This window comes from Macaca thibetana, chromosome 12 (assembly GCF_024542745.1).
Source record: "Macaca thibetana thibetana isolate TM-01 chromosome 12, ASM2454274v1, whole genome shotgun sequence".
Taxonomy (NCBI): Eukaryota; Metazoa; Chordata; class Mammalia; order Primates; family Cercopithecidae; genus Macaca; species Macaca thibetana.
The window spans coordinates 15,318,547-15,336,053 of NC_065589.1; the positions used below are offsets into that span (position 1 = coordinate 15,318,547).

Below are 17,507 nucleotides of genomic sequence, written 5' to 3' on the forward strand. Positions count from 1 at the left end.
TATATGTCAGTAAATTCAGAAATCACATTTAGAATTTTTCTTGCTTTAACAAAGTCAGCAATCCTAAAAATAGAAGATTTGGACATCAAGGTAGTTTCCAGAAGAGTGCTTTGAAACGTTTGCAGAAGGTAGATGTTGATCCAGGTGTCAAACTGACACATACAGCATATGTTCAGAATCAAACACTATATGTAAGAGGCCCCTTTTCATGACACACATGAATTGTTGAATTCTATTCAAGAATGGCTTTTTTTTTTTTGAGACAGCGTCTCACTCACTCTGTCACCCAGGTTGGACTGCAGTGGTGTGATCTCAGCTCACTGCAACCTCCACCTCCCAGGTTCAAGCGATTCTCCTGCCTCAGCCTCCCAAGTAGCTGGGATTACAGGCACCCGCCACCATGAAGAATGGCATTTTTAAAAGATGGCTTTCTTAAAAAAGGATACTAAGTTGCTCTTCTACGCATACCAAGGTAATATTTTTCTAGCTACGTACTTATGTACCACTCCTATAGATAATAATTATTAACTAATTACTTCTATAAGTTATTAAAAACAGGTATTGGCCTTTTTGAAAGAAGAACACCCAGAGGACTTAAATTAGTTCTATTTGTCCTCAGGCTAAACTGTGCATCAGTTTGGAGCCCATCTGACCAGCTAAGAGGTCGGAAAAATAGTGTGTCCCAATAATTCTTGATTTTCATCTTCCAAATTAACATTTGATCCTTGGCCTTTGATCTGATCTGAATAACATAAACTCAAAGGCCTAGATAACTCATATAGTCACCCACTCAAACAAGACCTCTTTATGTCTAAATAACACTTCTTCAGTGAGGAAACAAGCTGGGTGCTTACCTGGCTCTCCTTTAGAACCTTTATTGCCTTTTTCTCCAGCTGGTCCAGGAGTTCCTGGTTTTCCATCCTTGCCTGGCTTACCTCTTGGCCCACAGGGTCCTAGGCAAAAACCAACATTACATTGCATTTTATCGTATAGGATGAAAGATAAGGTGACCAACCATCCCGTTAACCCAGGACTTTCTCAGTTTCAGGAATGAAAATCCTGCATCCTGGGAAGGTCCTCGGTCCTGGGCAAGCTAGGATGATTAGTCACCTAACTTGTTAGCCCCACTTCCCAGAAAACAAGGCTCTCGAAAATGAACTATGAGGATACTTAATGCAGCAGTTTAAAATTGTGCTGCAATTTTGATTTATGTTCTTCCAGAATTCACTATGTCCCTGAATTGATCAAACTAATAAGTACTATCTTTATCTCCCAGGTGATTCAGACACACTTAAGGCGTAATCATTCCATTCAGAAGCCTATTACAATACGCTCTGCTTATGTAGAGGGGTTAGTTCAATTTCCAAACACCAGTATTTTGAAAAGATTCCTAAATCATTTTTTTCTAATACTTTGCTGTAGAAAGTGTTAGAAAAGTATAAATTCACAGAACTCAGGTATATTCAGACAATCATTTAGAAATAGATCCCCAAGACTGACAGTTGTCAGAGGAGATAGACATACCTTTACCTTAATAAAAAATAAAAAACAAAAACATGCTGCCCTAAAGTGTATTTGTTCAAGTTATACTATGTACAACAGCTTTCAATAGATTCCAAGGTCTTTTATTTGCTGGTCAAGGGTAAAATGAGCTCAATCCTAAGACTGTGAAAACCACTATCATGTTCAACATTTTCTGTGAAGTTGTATCAGCTGTTTCCAAAGCAGTTTACAGGTATTTTGGTTCAACCACTTCCTACTGATCCAAGTCAATGCTGCCAGTCTCACACCTAGGTTTCCAGGTGGCCCTGGTGGCCCAGGTTCTCCCTGCATCCCTGGTTCTCCAGGTGTGCCAGGTGGCCCTGGGCTTCCTGGAAGGGAGATAATCTTAAGTGTGCCAGGGTCTCCACGTATACCTGTTGACATAAACATAAGAAGAAGATGATGGCTTCACGGATGCGTTACCTTTCTTCATTGAGATCAATGGTAAGGAAATTTATTTACCAGGTGGTCCTATTGGCCCAATTGGTCCTGGAGGTCCAATGGATCCTAGAAATCCAGGATTACCCTTTTCTCCTAAAAACAAACCAACAAACAAAAACACAATGTGATTCCACTTAGATCAATGGGTCTCCTAGTTCTTCAGGTTGATGATTGACTCTAAGGACAAATACTAGAAGTGTGCCTGGAGGCTCTGTCCTGTGGGTTCTGTCACAAGGGCTACAATTTCATTTTTGTTCACATAGGTTTTGGCATGTCACTGGGACCCAGTAGTTCATGCTTAATGAGTCTGTAAAGAAATATATTCCAGAAGCAGGCATTAAGAACTTGTATTTTAACATTGAAGGGGAAGGGTCCTTAAGAGTCCAATTTTTGAGTTCAGAAACCAATTTGATATTTAAGGTAAGATACAAAGTCACATTAAAACCTGTTTTACCATCTGGTGAATTATATTGCTTGGTTGTCATAGTTATCTACTTTCTCAGCTTATTACTCTAGCTTTACTCATAGCCTAGAGTTAGTTACATCAGGAGTTCTCTTGAGCGCATAGAGAATATTTGCTTTGTGCAATATTGTTGTTTTAGTATTGGATTCAACTGGATATTCTGTGTCCTAAATGGAATAGCCCGGTACTGCCAGCATGAACTAATAAAGTGGTAAGATTTCTCTTGCAAGCACAGTCTTTTACACAAATAAAAGAAGGTTACTGAGAGCCATTCATTTGGAGAAATACTCTATTTTAAAGAATCTTGAAATAGTATAGTGGAGCCTTCCTACTTCAGTCATATCGAGGTCCTATTTGTACTAACCCTAGCTGTCTGTACTTCAACAAACACTTGTGTGCCCTAAAATATAAATTGAGGTTATTGTATTTGCATATAAAGAGCAATGCACAAAAACAGTACCTTTCACGCCTGGAAACCCCTGGAATCCAGGATCACCTCTGAGTCCTGGAAGACCTGGAGTACCTGGTGCTCCCTATATTTCAAAAAAAGGGAGTAGAACCAAAACAAATCTTTTAAAATTACTAGTTTTTAAAAAATGCAAATAGGGTATAATATTATGTTGGATGAGAATAGGCTGAAGTTAGCAGACATCATTTTTTCAATCAAGGCTATAACTCCTTTGGCCACTTAGAACCTTTCCTTAGGACTATCATTTTAAAAGTAAAATAAAAGCTTCCCTTAAGCCCAAGAGCAAACATACCTTCTAATATTGGCGTATGTTGTTTTAGTATTGGATTCAACTGGATATTCTGTGACCTAAATGGAGTAGCCCAGTACTGCCAGCATGATTTTTTATTTTTTTTATTTTTTTGAGACAGAGTCTCGTTTTGTCATCCAGACTGGAGTGCAGTGGCATGATCTTGGCTTGCTGCAACCTCTGCCTCCCACATTCAAGTAATTCTCATGCCTCAGCCTCCTGAGTAGCTGGGATTACAGGCATGCACCACTACACCTGGCTAATTTTTGTATTTTGAGTAGAAACAGGGTTTCGCCATGTTGGCCAAGCTGGTCTCGAACTCCTGACCTCAAATGATCTGCCCACCTCAGCTTCCCAAAGTGCTGGGATTATAGTAGTGAGCTACCATGCCTGGCCCAGAATGAAAATTATAATAATCTGTATTTATAATTGTTGCAAAGACAACAAAACCATTGTTGAGTTACAGCACCCAAGCGTCATTCTCAGAGCCATAAATTACTCTTGACCATGATGATAGGAAAAGTAATGTCCAGGGATGGGAGTGTACAGGGGTTGTCAAGAGAGAGTATTTGACAGGCATATTTGACAAGGATGCAATAATCTAAGCGGGAAGAAGGTGCTCTCTTCTTATGAGGCTCACATGAACTGGTCTTATAGCCAGGAGATGCTCAAGCAAAGCCATAGAAAGAGGGAGGAGGGAGCAGGGCTTCTGAAAAGAGCTGTTTGTCAAAATGTATGCTAAATCTACTTTCATACTGTCCATATGGATTGAGATAATGCTATTACCTGAGAATAATAGGCTTTGAAGGTCGTGAAAAGTGCCAAGAATAAAACTGGCCTTGAACCAGCTATCTTTGGAGCAAGAAGACCAAAGAAGGAACCATCTGATTGCTTGGATAAAGTGTTGTTTAAAAAAGAAGAGAGAGAAAACAGAACCATCTGGTCAAGGACTTGCTGGCTTCTCATTTCTGCCTGTTCCTCTTGAGGCTAAGGTAACTATGAAAAAGAGCATGTTGCCAGGGTTATCCCTGGCAGCAGGAGGGAGCTGTTAAAGGCCCCAAGCCAGTTGAGACATCCATCAATAATTGTCTTTCAACTGTAAGTATAGAAGCCTATGAATGACCATGAAATCACCAGAGGATTTAAGTAAGATCATGTTTCCAAACCAAGCTTTATACATCCCAGTGTCCTTGGAAGGTCTTTAGATGTAACTGTGGATCAAATTGGCAACTTTCAAAGAATCATGGAGAACACGAGAGACACCTACAGACTGAAGATGGGCAAATATGTCATTTTTCAAAAAAAAAAAAAGAAAAAAAACATTTAAAAGTAGATTCTGGAAATCAAATACCAAGAGAGCTTAAGAGTGATTCCTAACAATGAGCTATGGCAAAGTACCTCATTATGCATCACTGATGAGGTTAGTAGAGGACAAAATGAGTTATACCGTAGATGTTCTGTACATTGACAATTTACATGGTAGAGAGAGCTGTGCCATGTGCCATGGTAGCTCTCTCTACCATGTTTTTGTGGCCAAAATGGCTGCTGCATAGAGGAACAAGGATAGATTTAAAGCTTGGTGAATGGCCACATCGAAAGGCAGTTCATTAAGGGATTAATTCCAGCTTGTAGAGAGAGAACTCTGGGCACAAAGAGCTGCTTTGTAAGTGTTTCTTGGATCAGCAAGTGATGTCCTCCCTCTTCTTAGTCTAGAAAACCAGACCTCCATTACCTGACTCCTGCTTAGCCCTCCAGACTCCTCTCAAGGTGTCCTCATTCCCACCCACCTCAGCTCCAGTAATAGAGTTGTGTGTTTGTCACTCACACACACCCATTGTCATTTTGCTCAGAAAGCTCCCTTCCTCCACCCCACCCATACCCCTGCTTTTCTTATTTTCTTGGATAACTCCTATGCATCTGTCAAGACTCAGACCAGGCATCAGTCTCCTCGGGGAGGGATCTTTCCTGAGCGTCTTCCCTCTACAGTCTGGATTAAATACCCTTCCTCTGTGTCCCCATAGGCTCCTGCATTCTTCCTACCACATGGTGGGAAAATGGCCTGTCTCTGTGCCTATCACCCTCACTTTATTGTGGGCTGCTCTAGGGCAAAGGACTGTAGCTTTTTGTTTTTCTGTCCATTGGTACAGAGTAGACACTCAGGTATGATCCCTGAGTCACATTCATCTATTCAACATCTGTCTCCAAGGATTTGATGTAGACAGAGGGATCAGCTCGTCTAATATGCTGCTAAGAGAAAGCTAGGGATGATGGCTGTGGTGTTGAGAGAGAGAATATGAATTGAGAGATCGCAGGCTGGGCGCACAGGCCTAAATGAATAAGACAATGTCTAAGATTGATAAATGTAAAAGTTCTACACTTAAGTCCCAAATAAGCATCAATAACAACAAGCTAGGCAAGAAATAATGGAGAAAACCTAGTAGCAGTTCATGAGGAAAAGGCCCATGGCCTTTAGTTGATTACGAGCGCAATGTGGAGACAAGCAGGTCAGCCCAGTGGCCCAAGTGGAATTTTAGGTCTGATTCCTAAAATGACGACGTTCCAGACAGTAGACTCGTCTGTCCTTTTGCTACTCCCTGGGGTATTGACTTCTAACTTCTGGAGGGCATTCACTCCAGAGGCTATATTTTTTAGGGCAATAATGAGAAACTAGGGTGTATTCAGTATAGAGGCAAAGCTGATAAATGGTTAAACTGAATTTGAAAGAACCAAGTATTTATCCAGCAATAAAATAATTGGAAAGAAATGGCAGTTAGCTAGAAACATTAGCAGGCATTTGGGGGGCAGAAAATAAATAGGCATTTACAGGGGAAAGCAGAAAACTTCAGAAGCATATAAGTAGAGGAAAAAGTGACAGTGTCATTTAGAACGATTCTGAACTCCAGCTGCTTTTTGAAGATTCCGTCACTGGACTTGTTCAGGGTCTAAATAAGCAAGGGTCTGGAATGCTGTAGAGGTGAGTCCCATACAGACCAAAGTTTTGGAGGCCTCTTAGAGGCCAAATCATTCCAACTCTGAAGATTTTTTGATTTTCATAAACTTTTGGACTGTGTTCCCTTAGGCATACTGCACAGATGCATCAAAAATTATAAATTTTACATTAACATTAACATTAACATTAACAATAAGTCAGTGTTAATGATATGGTTTGGCTGTGTCCCCACCCAAATCTCATCTTGAATTGTAGTTCCTATAATCCCCACATGTCCTGGGAAGGATCCAGTGGGAGGTAATTGAATCATGGGGGTGGTTCCCCCATGCCATTCTCATGATAGTGAGTGAGTTCTCATTAGATCTGATGGTTTTATAAGGGGCTACCCCCTTCACTTGGCACTCATTCTGTCTCCTGTTGTGGTGTGAAGAGGTGCCTTCCGCCACGATTGTAAGTTTCTTGAGATCTCCCCAGCCATGCAGAATTGTGAGTCAATTAAACCTCTTTTCTTTAAAAATTACCCAGTCTTGGGTATGTCTTTGTTAGCAGCATGAGAATGGACTAATACAGTTAACAATATCGACAATATATGGTATAATGTACAATATAAGAATAATTATAATAAGTGGATATTGAATTGATAATGAGTCAAAATAATTATTCATACTCACCAGATGACCTGGTGGTCCCATGTCTCCTACAGTTCCAGGTGGACCTTTTGGCCCAGGGTGGCCCATAGACCCTTTGTCTCCTTTTATGCCTGTTACGTGACTCCCTGGAGGTCCAGGGGGACCAGGCTCACCTGAATTCATGAAAACTCTGTCAGTATTGCCAGCCAGGGAGCTTCGAAGGTTCTACCTAATTAGTGATTGTTTCTAATGAAGTATAAACCCTTTACTTAGCATTACCACAAACATTCTTTCCCCTGGGGCATGTGATGGGATTGTGGTAAAGACAGGATGAGATGATGCCAGTGAAGCACCTGGCACCCACCAGCAGGATCTGCTTCTCCCCAGTGAGGGTCTGTTACAGCAGGGTCTGTGCCTGCTTCCCTAAAGCCTAGCCAAGCTCTAGGGATTCAACAAATAGAGTTGAATGAATGCATCACTGTCTTTTAGGCTAATTAATTATTATTATTTTTTGAGACAGTTTAGTTCTGTTGCCCAGGCTGGAGTGCAGTGGTGCAATCTCAGCTCACTGCAGCCTCTGCCTCCCAGGTTTAAGCGGTTCTCCCACCACAGCCTCCTGAGTAGCTGGGATTACAGGCACGCACCACCAACCAAGACTGGCTAATTTTTGTATTTTTTAGTAGAGACAGGGTTTCACCATGTTGGCCAGGCTGGTCTTGAACTCCTGACCTCAAGTGATCCACCCGCCTTGGCCTACCAAAGTCCTGGGATTATAGGCATGAGCCACTGCGTCCAGCCAGGCTCATTGATTTACTGACTACACATCCCTCAAACAGGCTACCTTGTCTTGACAGTTGCTGGGTGTGGGAACCATGGGTAGACGGGGAATGGAGATGACCACAGGGAAAGAAGAAGCAACAAGGTAACATGAGGAGGAGGTCGAAAACTTTTGAGGTCAAACATGATTTTTGTTCTTTTATGCTATTTAAAAGTAAACCCTCTACCTGGGCTTCCTCTTAAGCCTGGTGGACCATGATTTCCTTTCCGGCCAGGGATAATTGCACCGGGCAGACCTGGTGGCCCTGGGAGTCCTTCTATGCCTGTGGGCCCTCGAGGCCCAGCATCTCCCATGGCCCCTTTTCTGCCAGGGAGGCCAGGAAAACCTGGGGATCCCCTGTCTCCTTTAGCTCCTGCAAAGAAGAAGGCCTAGTAAGTTTCTTTAATGGCCATATGGTTGGGTTAGAGTTCTTGGCTATCTTTAATAATGTAAGTACTTTGCTTAAAAGTGTTCAGATTCAGAATATATATTTCTAAAATATATATTTTATAATATATTGCTGGTAAATGCAATATAGAGCTACAAAAACTGAGTTGAGACTCAGTGTGTCTCCAACTAGCTGTCCGATCTTGGCAAATTCACTTCAGATTTACTTACTATTACAAATTTTGATTTTCTTATTTTAAAAATGGAGGTAATACCTGTTCTAGCTAATTATTTCAGATCAAGTGAGATAACATACAAACATAAAAGCATGGCATAAGCTCTAAAGTTTTATATAAACGTAAGCCACAGTTACTCTTAGCTGATGAACTTAATCATGTTGACATTGTTGAGTCACTGATAATCCGTTAGAGCATAAGAAGCTAAATGGCATAGCACTGATGTGTGCATTTGAAGTATTATCCAGCTAAACCCAGACAAAGAAGCAACAAAATTGCAGTCTTTATTCTGTCCTTTTGCTAACTTCCCCACACATCCCCCATAATAGGAATAGTAGTGGCAGGAGGTTTGGATTTACCAAAGACCCCCCAAAAAGGTCACAAGTCAATACTAATATTTTTCATCTTAGAAAACCTTCAAGAAATTGTGCTTTGACATTCATGAATGAAAAATATTGTATGAATTGAAAATAATGTCTCCCTCTTCTCTCCCATCTCTGTGTTATTCTAGAAGCAGTAAATGGCATGAAAACAGGAGATAGATGTGCAGAAGGAGAGGGAGAAGGAAGGGGAGGCTAATAGCTCAGGGGAGGGCTTGGGGAGTTATTATATAGTAAAGACTTACAATGAAAATAAAATTGATGAATATTGACTATCTAGCCCTATGTCTATTCACACCCTTTAGCTTTTTAATACCTGTAATTTATGCTTTTAAAAGAAAGTGCTTAGATGACTTCAGTTCACTCCAAGCTTTGTAATACTGTATTTGCATGGCAGTGACCTGAAGCACCAAGATGGCTTGGATTATATATTTCATGTTCATTAAAATGATTACATGCTCTGCAATATGATTTCATTTTAGGATTTTGGAGAATAAACTAATTAAAAGGATTCATACCTTCCAAGTCTCAATGAACTCTTCTCCATATTTAGTTATCCTAGAGGGATTGAGGTGCATAATCATTCACTTACATAATTAGGCTATTGGTTAGTTTTAAGGCTTTTAAACCTAAGGTATGACCGTTTTATACCAAATTTTATTTCCACTTAAAAGCTAGTGTTCTCATTCCAAATGGTTAAACTGTTAGCCTGGGAACATGAAGAGCAACTCTCCTTTTGACCACAATTCTAAAGCTACACCGTGGAACAGGAAAAGCCTTCATGCTCATTGGTAAAGGAGAGGTCTGAGAGATGTGGGAAGACTGAGCTCAACCAAAAGAACAATCAAACCAGTAAGAAACAAATGGGAGAGAACAGCTCTTGTCTACTTTTACACTTTAACTGTTTTATCAAAAGTGGTTCCTGCCCGACTGAGTTTCTCATTGGCATCGAGCTATTCTTTGCTGGTTCGCATGAGCATCAATAACTAGGGCCCTTCAGTGTGCTAGGCCTCTTTGCTAATGAAATGCTCCCATTCACAGGACCCGTGGCTGAGACGGGTCAATGAAATGTGCAGACAATCTGATGTTTCTCCTGGAAGGTTTGACTAGAAAATGGAAAAGAGTTAAAAGAAGCTGTTTATCTTGTAAAGCACTGATGTGAGAAATCCAGACTTGCGGCCTGCGAAACAAAAAACTTGAAATACTCTGAATGACATGTTCAGTAAACTGCCATGTCTGAGATGTTGAGAGACTCTCTGGGTAGCCTTTAATAAACAATAGCATGGACCGCAAGCTGGATCTGGGAGTTGGAATCAGACCTAAGAAGATATAGGTGGGAAAGGATTTGGATTACTCCTGTGCCTCAGAACAGCAGGGACAGATGCTCACTGAGAACCCATCAGTTCCACCTTCACCTTTTAGGAGGTGGTACCTTTAAACCATGCTAACAACAGCAAGACATATACAGAAGAATCCTTTTTACTTTTCAAGACTTTCTTAGTAGGAAATTCCAAAATTGAATCAGAGTTTCTAATTCATTCCATTTGTTGTGATGGTAATAAGTAAACATTTAAAATTGAAGACCAAGATGATAAATATCCTTCTATATTGCCATTGGAACATCTTTAATTTGCTAGGTTAAGCTTATTTATATTTAAGGCATGTTCAACTGCTTTCTCTCCTTGAAAATGTGTACATTAGGACAGGGAAGAAGAACTGCTTACCTTGAGCACCCGGGTTTCCTCTTGGGCCTGGAGGGGCCCGCAATAAACCTGAAAGAGATAATCTTGGCATGTTAATATTTGGTCAATTTCATTATATTATATGTCTATGACAGAAGTTTAGTACACACCAAAAACATGTTAAAGATAATCAGTTCTATCGGAGAAAAATCTTTAGAGCAGCAAAGGATTACACTGTTACTAATGATTCTATCCAAAATAAAACTAGTGGATCAAAGATAATGAGCAAGTTGTACCCGTTTCTCCCTTTTCTCCGGCTGGACCAGGAATTCCATCACGTCCTTGGTCACCTCTTACACCCATTGGTCCAGGAGATCCTGGGAATCCTGGAAGACCTGAAAAAAAAAAAAAAAGCCTAAAACTATGATATACAAAAAGAGGATTTATTTCTTGCCAGTGGCCTAATGGGAATACCAGGGAGATGTGTGGAATTGTGTTAAAGAGGCTATTTTTCAGAACTGTAGCTATGTGAAGCTATGTTCCTAGGGAAAACCACATACAGATTACTATTATCATGAGGATTGGATTATCAGTTTGGAATAGGTTGCCAAATATTTGAATTAAATAGATAGAAATATCTAACCTCATTTTTTTTTGCATTTTTGTCTGGATACTGAGTAACTAGGAGCTACCTTCTATAGAATAGTAGGTTTACAGAAATCCACACCTCAGGAGAAAGTGTGCCTCCCACATGAAAAGGAAAGAGAGAAAGTACAAAAATGAAACCTGGAGGGCCTTTGATTCCTGGAGGGCCCGGGAAGCCTCTGATTCCTTTAAAACCCAAGTCACCATGAGGACCTGGCTTTCCTAGAAATGAAGAGAGGGGAAGGAAGAAAAAAGATCACCAAAAGATAAATGATTACAACAGTGACCGAAACGGTCTGTTTTTATAGTCAACCATGCTCACGCTGGCCTTAAGGAAGCTCTCTTGTTGCAAGGTCACCCCATGGTTTTGTCCAGGCTGCTTTTTTCCTGGAGAACCACATGCAGAGATGTGGCAAATCACTTTCAAAGATGTGTGTACGCCAACCACAAGCACCACTCAATATGCAATTTTATTTTAATTGTGAGTTAAATGCAAATTTATTGAAACTTTCTGTATTTGAACAGGTAGTTTATTGTATTTAAGTAAGACCTGAATCTGCAACCTAATAGTTTCACAGTTGTTTTTAATAAAACAAAACCCTAAACCTGAATTGTAAGCTAATAAGCAAGAAAGCCAAAATTCAATCCAGAAATCGGTTCGAAAAAGAGTCACAGCACAGTGTTGTAGTTTGAATTGTGGTGTTCCCACATTCATATGTTGAAGTCCTAACCTTCAGTACTTTGGAACGTGACTCTGTATTTGGGGATAGGGCTGGTAAAGAGGTAACTAAATTAAAATGAGGTCAGTAGGGTGGACCCTAATCCAATATCGTGTGATGTCTTTATAAGAAAAGAAGATTAAGACGCTTGGAAAACACAAGAAGAAGATAGCCATCCACAAGCCAAGAACAGGGGCCCTAGAAGAAACCAATGCTGCCGACAGCTTGATCACAGACTCGGAGCTGCTGGAACTGTGAGAAAATAAACGTCAGTAGTTTAAGCCACCTCATCACTTCTCAGCCTTCTGGCTAACATCAAGTGTAGTTTAAGCCACCTAGTCTGTGGTATTCACTATGGAAGACTGAACAAACTAATACAAACATTACGATTGTACAGCGGCTAACATTTTGTATCCTTGGGCTGAATTTGTTGAGACAGTTCTTCAAAAGTGTTGTTTATAGGAACATATTTTTATATTTCAGTCCACCAAATGGACTGATTAGTAAAATTGGGCTCTCTTAATGAATTCCCTGTTTCTTAGTGTGTTAGAATTTGAAGTTCAAAGTTGAATAAAAGCAACTGCAGCATAAAAGTATAAATAGCTTTCTGTTTACCACAGTGATTTCAGGAGGGCTATACTCTGAGTAATGCTTCCAGCTTTTAGAATTGTAAACCCAAACCTTACCTGGGAGGCCAGGACTTCCAGGACTTCCAGGGGCTCCCTCAGGTCCAGCAGGCCCCGAATGTCCAGGTGGGCCAGGTTGCCCCATTTCTCCTTTCTTTCCCATTTCACCCGGCAGTCCTGGATCCCCCTTAAATGTAGTCAAATACCTTTAAAATTCTCATATAAGCAGGATATGTGGTTAGAATTCAGCGTAAACTTTATTTACTAATTCTTTCATTCATTCGTCAATTCATATTTAGTATCTGCTCTCTGCCAGCACTGTGATAGGTGCTGAGAATAAGATGGCCACATGGCTTATGGGGCCCAGTGCAAAATGAAATGCAGCTTCCCTTAAAGCGAATTTCAAGACAGCAACAGCATAGCATCAGACCAAGTGTGGAGGCCCTTCTTAGCACAGGACCTCTGTGACTGCACTGGTAGCAAACCCAGGAAGCTGGCTTTTACCAGGATATAATGGTAACCTATATAGATTATGGCTTACACAGTCCCTGCCTTCATGGAGCTTCAGAGACCAGTAAGTAGATAGATATTAAATAATCATACAAATATATAATTACAAATTGTGATGAGTAGCTGGGAGTAAGAAAGAAATAGACTAAATAAAGATGTATCCTACAAATACTATGCATGCAAATATGTCAATCATATGGTTTAAAAACCTTCCAATGATTTAATGTTCATTAAATCTTCACTTCAGTTTTAAGACCAACCAGAACACAGGTTTGGTAAAGATTTACAAAATTTCTATGGTAGCCAATTAAAATATACTACTCTGTTACTCTCATTTTGCTGACATGATAAAACCAGCTCATTTTGTGTTCAATGCACAGTTCTAAAAATTTATTCTGGTGGTTACCTGGTGAAAACTTTAAATCTAAATGAAACTATCAATTAACTGAGTGTGAAGTCAAACAGGATTTCTCGTTGAGCAAATATCTCAGTGGAAGCAATCTCGGGTTTTCTGAGGACTTAATGTAAATATAAAAAACAAAGACATTTGTCTGTGCTCCAAGTGAAAAAACAGTTGCTTTCTTGGGTCTGTGTAGGTCTAAATTTTTTTCTTGTTTTAGCAATTACTACTGGAGACTATAGCTGGTGGAAATATTTAGGAAAGGTGATATTTTATTGTCTCCAAAAAGAGGGAGGAGGTTCCCTAAGTAATAATTTTTATATGTTGGAGTCATATACTGTTGAAAATCTAAAAATCTAAATCTGAAAAATAGACTCTCCCCTACAAAAACATTTTCAAACATTTCGCATTTAGTTTCTAGAGGTTGCTGGGCTTCTTGGGATCCCATAGATTTTCCCACTGGTCCATGGAATCCCATGTTAGTAACCTCTGCTTATAGGAACTTCTATTAATCATTCTCTTTTGGTCTATCTCTAGCTTTTAATGTGAGAGCTATACTCAGAAAATTGGGAAGAGAATAAACCTAAGGAAGCCACTGAGCCCTATTGAAACATTTGGTTGCTGCTTTGTATAACACCGTAGTAAAAAAAGGGCTTTAACATCCAACCTCAGTTTGACAGAGCATGAACACTGAAAACATTGAAACAAGATTGAGTATTTCCATTCCATTACACAGAAAAAGTTCTAAAACAAGAAAGATAAATGTATGTGTCTTAGGATTTTGTTTGCTTTCTAATGATGCTGTAAAGTTATTTTATTTTGTATCTTTTGTTAGTCTTAGTAAGACAAGTGTTTTTTATTAGAAGGTTTGGAAATTTATTTTTCTAAGTCTACATGAGATGAGTACAGCAGAAACAGGCCACTTTGTATCACAAGAAAAAAATCCACTGTCCCATCTGATTTTATGGGCCTGTAATCACTGCCTTCTTCTGGCAGCACACCTAAATTGCAGGGACAGTGTGGAAATTCCTTGGTGACTGAAAGAGGCTTTCAGAAGTTGACAGCTCTGTGACAGACAAGCATCCTCAGTTGTGGAGACAGGATTTTAAAAATCCAAATAACTGTCTGAAATTATAGTAATAGTTTCAATTTTCTCTGCCCACACTGAATCTGGGTACTTGTTGGTATTTTTCAAGGCACTCACTCCACCACCAAAATGTAAATATTTCAGTGGCCTATATACCGTTGGTCCTGGTGGTCCTGGCCTTGTACCTTCTGAATAACCCGGCTCTCCCTTATCTCCCTGGAGACCGTGAATACCTGGGAGGCCTGGTCTTCCTGCTCGACCTGGGAATCCCAAAGTTCCCCTTTTTCCTTTAGAACCTGAAATTAGGGGGAAAACATCGAGTAAAATAGATAAACATGAGGATCTTGAAGTTTTCTACTTTTCACTTTTGCATAAGTTTTCTCCCAAGAATAGCTTTTTCAGAATTACAAATGCATCAGGTAGTTAACAATGGATGATTATTATATAACATCAATATTTATTTTGTTCTCACCCATATTCTAATTGCACACTGTATATTTGTCTAATAGCAAATCTAGTTTTGTTGTTGTTGTTGGTTTTTATTGAGACGGAGTCTCACTCTGTCGCCCATGCTGGAGTGCAGTGGCGTGACCTCAGCTCACTGCAACCTCCGCCTCTTGGGTTCAAGCGATTCTCCTGCCTCAGCCTCCCGTGTAACTGGGACTACAGGTGTGCACCACTACACCCAGCTAATTTTTTTATATTTTTTTGTAGAGATAGGGTTTCGCTGTGTTGGCCAGGCTGCTCTCAAACTCCTGACCTCAGGTGATCCGCCTGTCTCAGCCTCCCACAGTGCTGGGATTACAGGTATGAGCCACTGCACTTGGCCCCGCAAATCTAGTTTTTTAATATAAGTTTTCTACCAAGTGGAAAACCAAAACAGTACACAACACAGAAAATCTGGAATCCTCACTCATCATGAGCTTGTGGGCTCGTAACAGGACCTTACACATTACCTGGCATGCCCATGTTCCCCATGCTTCCTGGTATACCACGTAGTCCTGGTTCTCCAGCATTCCCAGTGCTGCCCAAATCTCCTCTGGGGCCTTCAGAACAAATACATAGTTATTGCCCTGCACAGTTTCTGGTCATAGTATGTGTTTAATAAATACTTGTTGCTTGCATGCATGAATGAATCCAAAACAGCCAGACCAGCTGGTTTAGGCATTGTCTAGCTGTCCTTTTTCCTTCAAATAAGGAGGGAACTAGGGACCCGGAACATGTAAAACTAAAGAAAGTTAGATTCTTGTCAGCAGGCCTGGGTTTCAAACACTAAAATCATCCTAGGACCAACACCAGCAGGAAAAAGTGGGCTCCTGCAACCATATGGTAATATATTTCCAACTGCATCCTGAAGTGTTATTGCCATGTAATATATTTTGTTACTGAGGTGGTTATAGGAATGGTGGGATGCTTTAATTATTTAAAAATTATTTTGTAAACTCAGTTACTTGCTTTAAAAAAGAAAGATGCAAACCTGAAAACTTCTAAGGCGTTCTCTAATTTTCATCTCTGATATGTGACATGGTGATGAATTATAATTTATAATACATACCAGCAATTTCAGAATGAAATTTTGAGGACAAAATGGAACTATTTGTAGGTTAATATAAGTTAACTACACACCAACTATCAACACCTTCTTGTTAATTTAGTAGCAAATTTTGCTGGAACACTGTCAGAACAGAACTGATATTTAAACCCAATAAGTCTAGAAACAACGTTTATTACTTTAGATGTAGGAAAGTGTAAAATGTGATATTTTTCTATTTGAGAATCAGCTGTACCTGGTGGTCCTGCTGGTCCAGGTAGTCCTTTGAGGCCTTTTAAACCTGGTATCCCTGGAACGCCTCTGTTTCCTTTCTCACCTGGATTTCCTGCGAATCCTAAAGTTAGAAACCAGGTATTAACAAGAAAATTAGCCGGGTGTGGTGGTGGGTGCCTGTAATCCCAGTTACGTGGGAGGCTGAGGCAGGAGAATCACTTGAACCTGGGAGACAGAGGTTGAAGTGAGCTGAGATCGTGCCACTGTGCTCCAGCCTGGGCGACAGAGCAAGACTCCATCTCAAAAATACCCCCCAAAACAAAAAACTAGGTATCAAAAATTCAGGTTAAAATTTTGTCAGACCCATCCACATCCTGGTTTAAACCAATGGCATATTATTGTAGTTCAGCGTAGCATATATGTTAAGAGCATGGGTGGATTTGGGCTTCTATCTTTTAGAGAAGAGGATTAAATGAAATAATATGTGTCAGGCATTAGCACAATACCTGGCATAAGTTATTCCTCAGTGAACACTAGCAATGATCTTAATATGTACTGTTTAAAACAACATTTTAAGAATTAGCAGCCTAAATATCTCTTCATTTTTTAATAGCAAAGACAAAGTGTTATCCACTACACTATTCTCATCTAGATGATTCTATTCTCAATCCATGTATTAAAATTATAATTTATTAAGTATTAGGTAAGTCAAAGGCCAGAATCACACTGTCAATCAGTTAATAACACTTGGATTTGAACCCAGTTCTGCACATCTGGAAAGCTTATAAACGTCCCAGGAAACCATTCTACTTTCCCTAAAACATGACTTTGATCATACTCATCTCCTTTTCATAAATAGTCATTGGCCTGGGTGCGGTGACTTATGTCTGTAATCCCAGCAGTTTGGGAGGCTGAGGGGGGTGGATCATTTGAGGTCCGAAGTTCGAGACCAGCCTGGCCAACATGGTGAAACCCCATCTCTACTAAAAATATCAAAATTAGCTGGTTTGATGGCACACACCTGTAATCCCAGCTACTTGGGAGGCTGAGGCAAGAGAATCACTTGAACCTAGGAGGCGGAGTTTGCAGTGAGCCGAGATTGTGCTATCACACTCCAGCCGGGGTGACAAAGCGAGACTCCGTCTCGAAATAAATAAATAAATAGTCACTGGATCTATTACCTACAGAGTAAATTGCAAACTCCTTCGGCAGCATGAAGCGTTCTACAATCTGTCTATGGCCTGCCTTTGTGCTTTTTCTCAAGCAGATTCACTTCCCTTGGCTCTTTTCCTGCATATGTACTTATTCATTCACATATGGGTGGAGCATCTAATTAATAAATAGGTCTTGTGCTGAGCACCGGAGAGATAAATCATGTTCTCTTCCCCCAAGTTTTTAGTGTTTAACTGGGGAGACAGCCAAGTAAACAAACAATTATCATCCAGGCAGATAAACGCTGTACTAGAGTTG

General features: G+C 40.1%; 1 protein-coding gene across 3 annotated transcripts in view; it reads right to left on the reverse strand.

Moving 5' to 3' along the window:
* COL4A3 (collagen type IV alpha 3 chain) overlaps nt 1-17,507 on the reverse strand; it is a 148,613-nt gene that overhangs the window by 8,440 nt on the left and 122,666 nt on the right. For all 3 annotated transcript variants that reach the window (XM_050752305.1, XM_050752307.1, XM_050752306.1), the window contains 13 exons: nt 16,060-16,158; nt 15,229-15,318; nt 14,429-14,568; nt 12,336-12,462; nt 11,072-11,152; nt 10,582-10,680; nt 10,328-10,375; nt 7,788-7,973; nt 6,826-6,956; nt 2,907-2,979; nt 2,005-2,076; nt 1,791-1,916; nt 855-953 (listed from right to left, as the gene is read on the reverse strand). In XM_050752305.1, the coding sequence (XP_050608262.1) occupies nt 855-953; nt 1,791-1,916; nt 2,005-2,076; nt 2,907-2,979; nt 6,826-6,956; nt 7,788-7,973; nt 10,328-10,375; nt 10,582-10,680; nt 11,072-11,152; nt 12,336-12,462; nt 14,429-14,568; nt 15,229-15,318; nt 16,060-16,158 (1,371 nt within the window). The remainder of the gene's footprint in view (nt 1-854; nt 954-1,790; nt 1,917-2,004; nt 2,077-2,906; nt 2,980-6,825; nt 6,957-7,787; nt 7,974-10,327; nt 10,376-10,581; nt 10,681-11,071; nt 11,153-12,335; nt 12,463-14,428; nt 14,569-15,228; nt 15,319-16,059; nt 16,159-17,507) is intronic.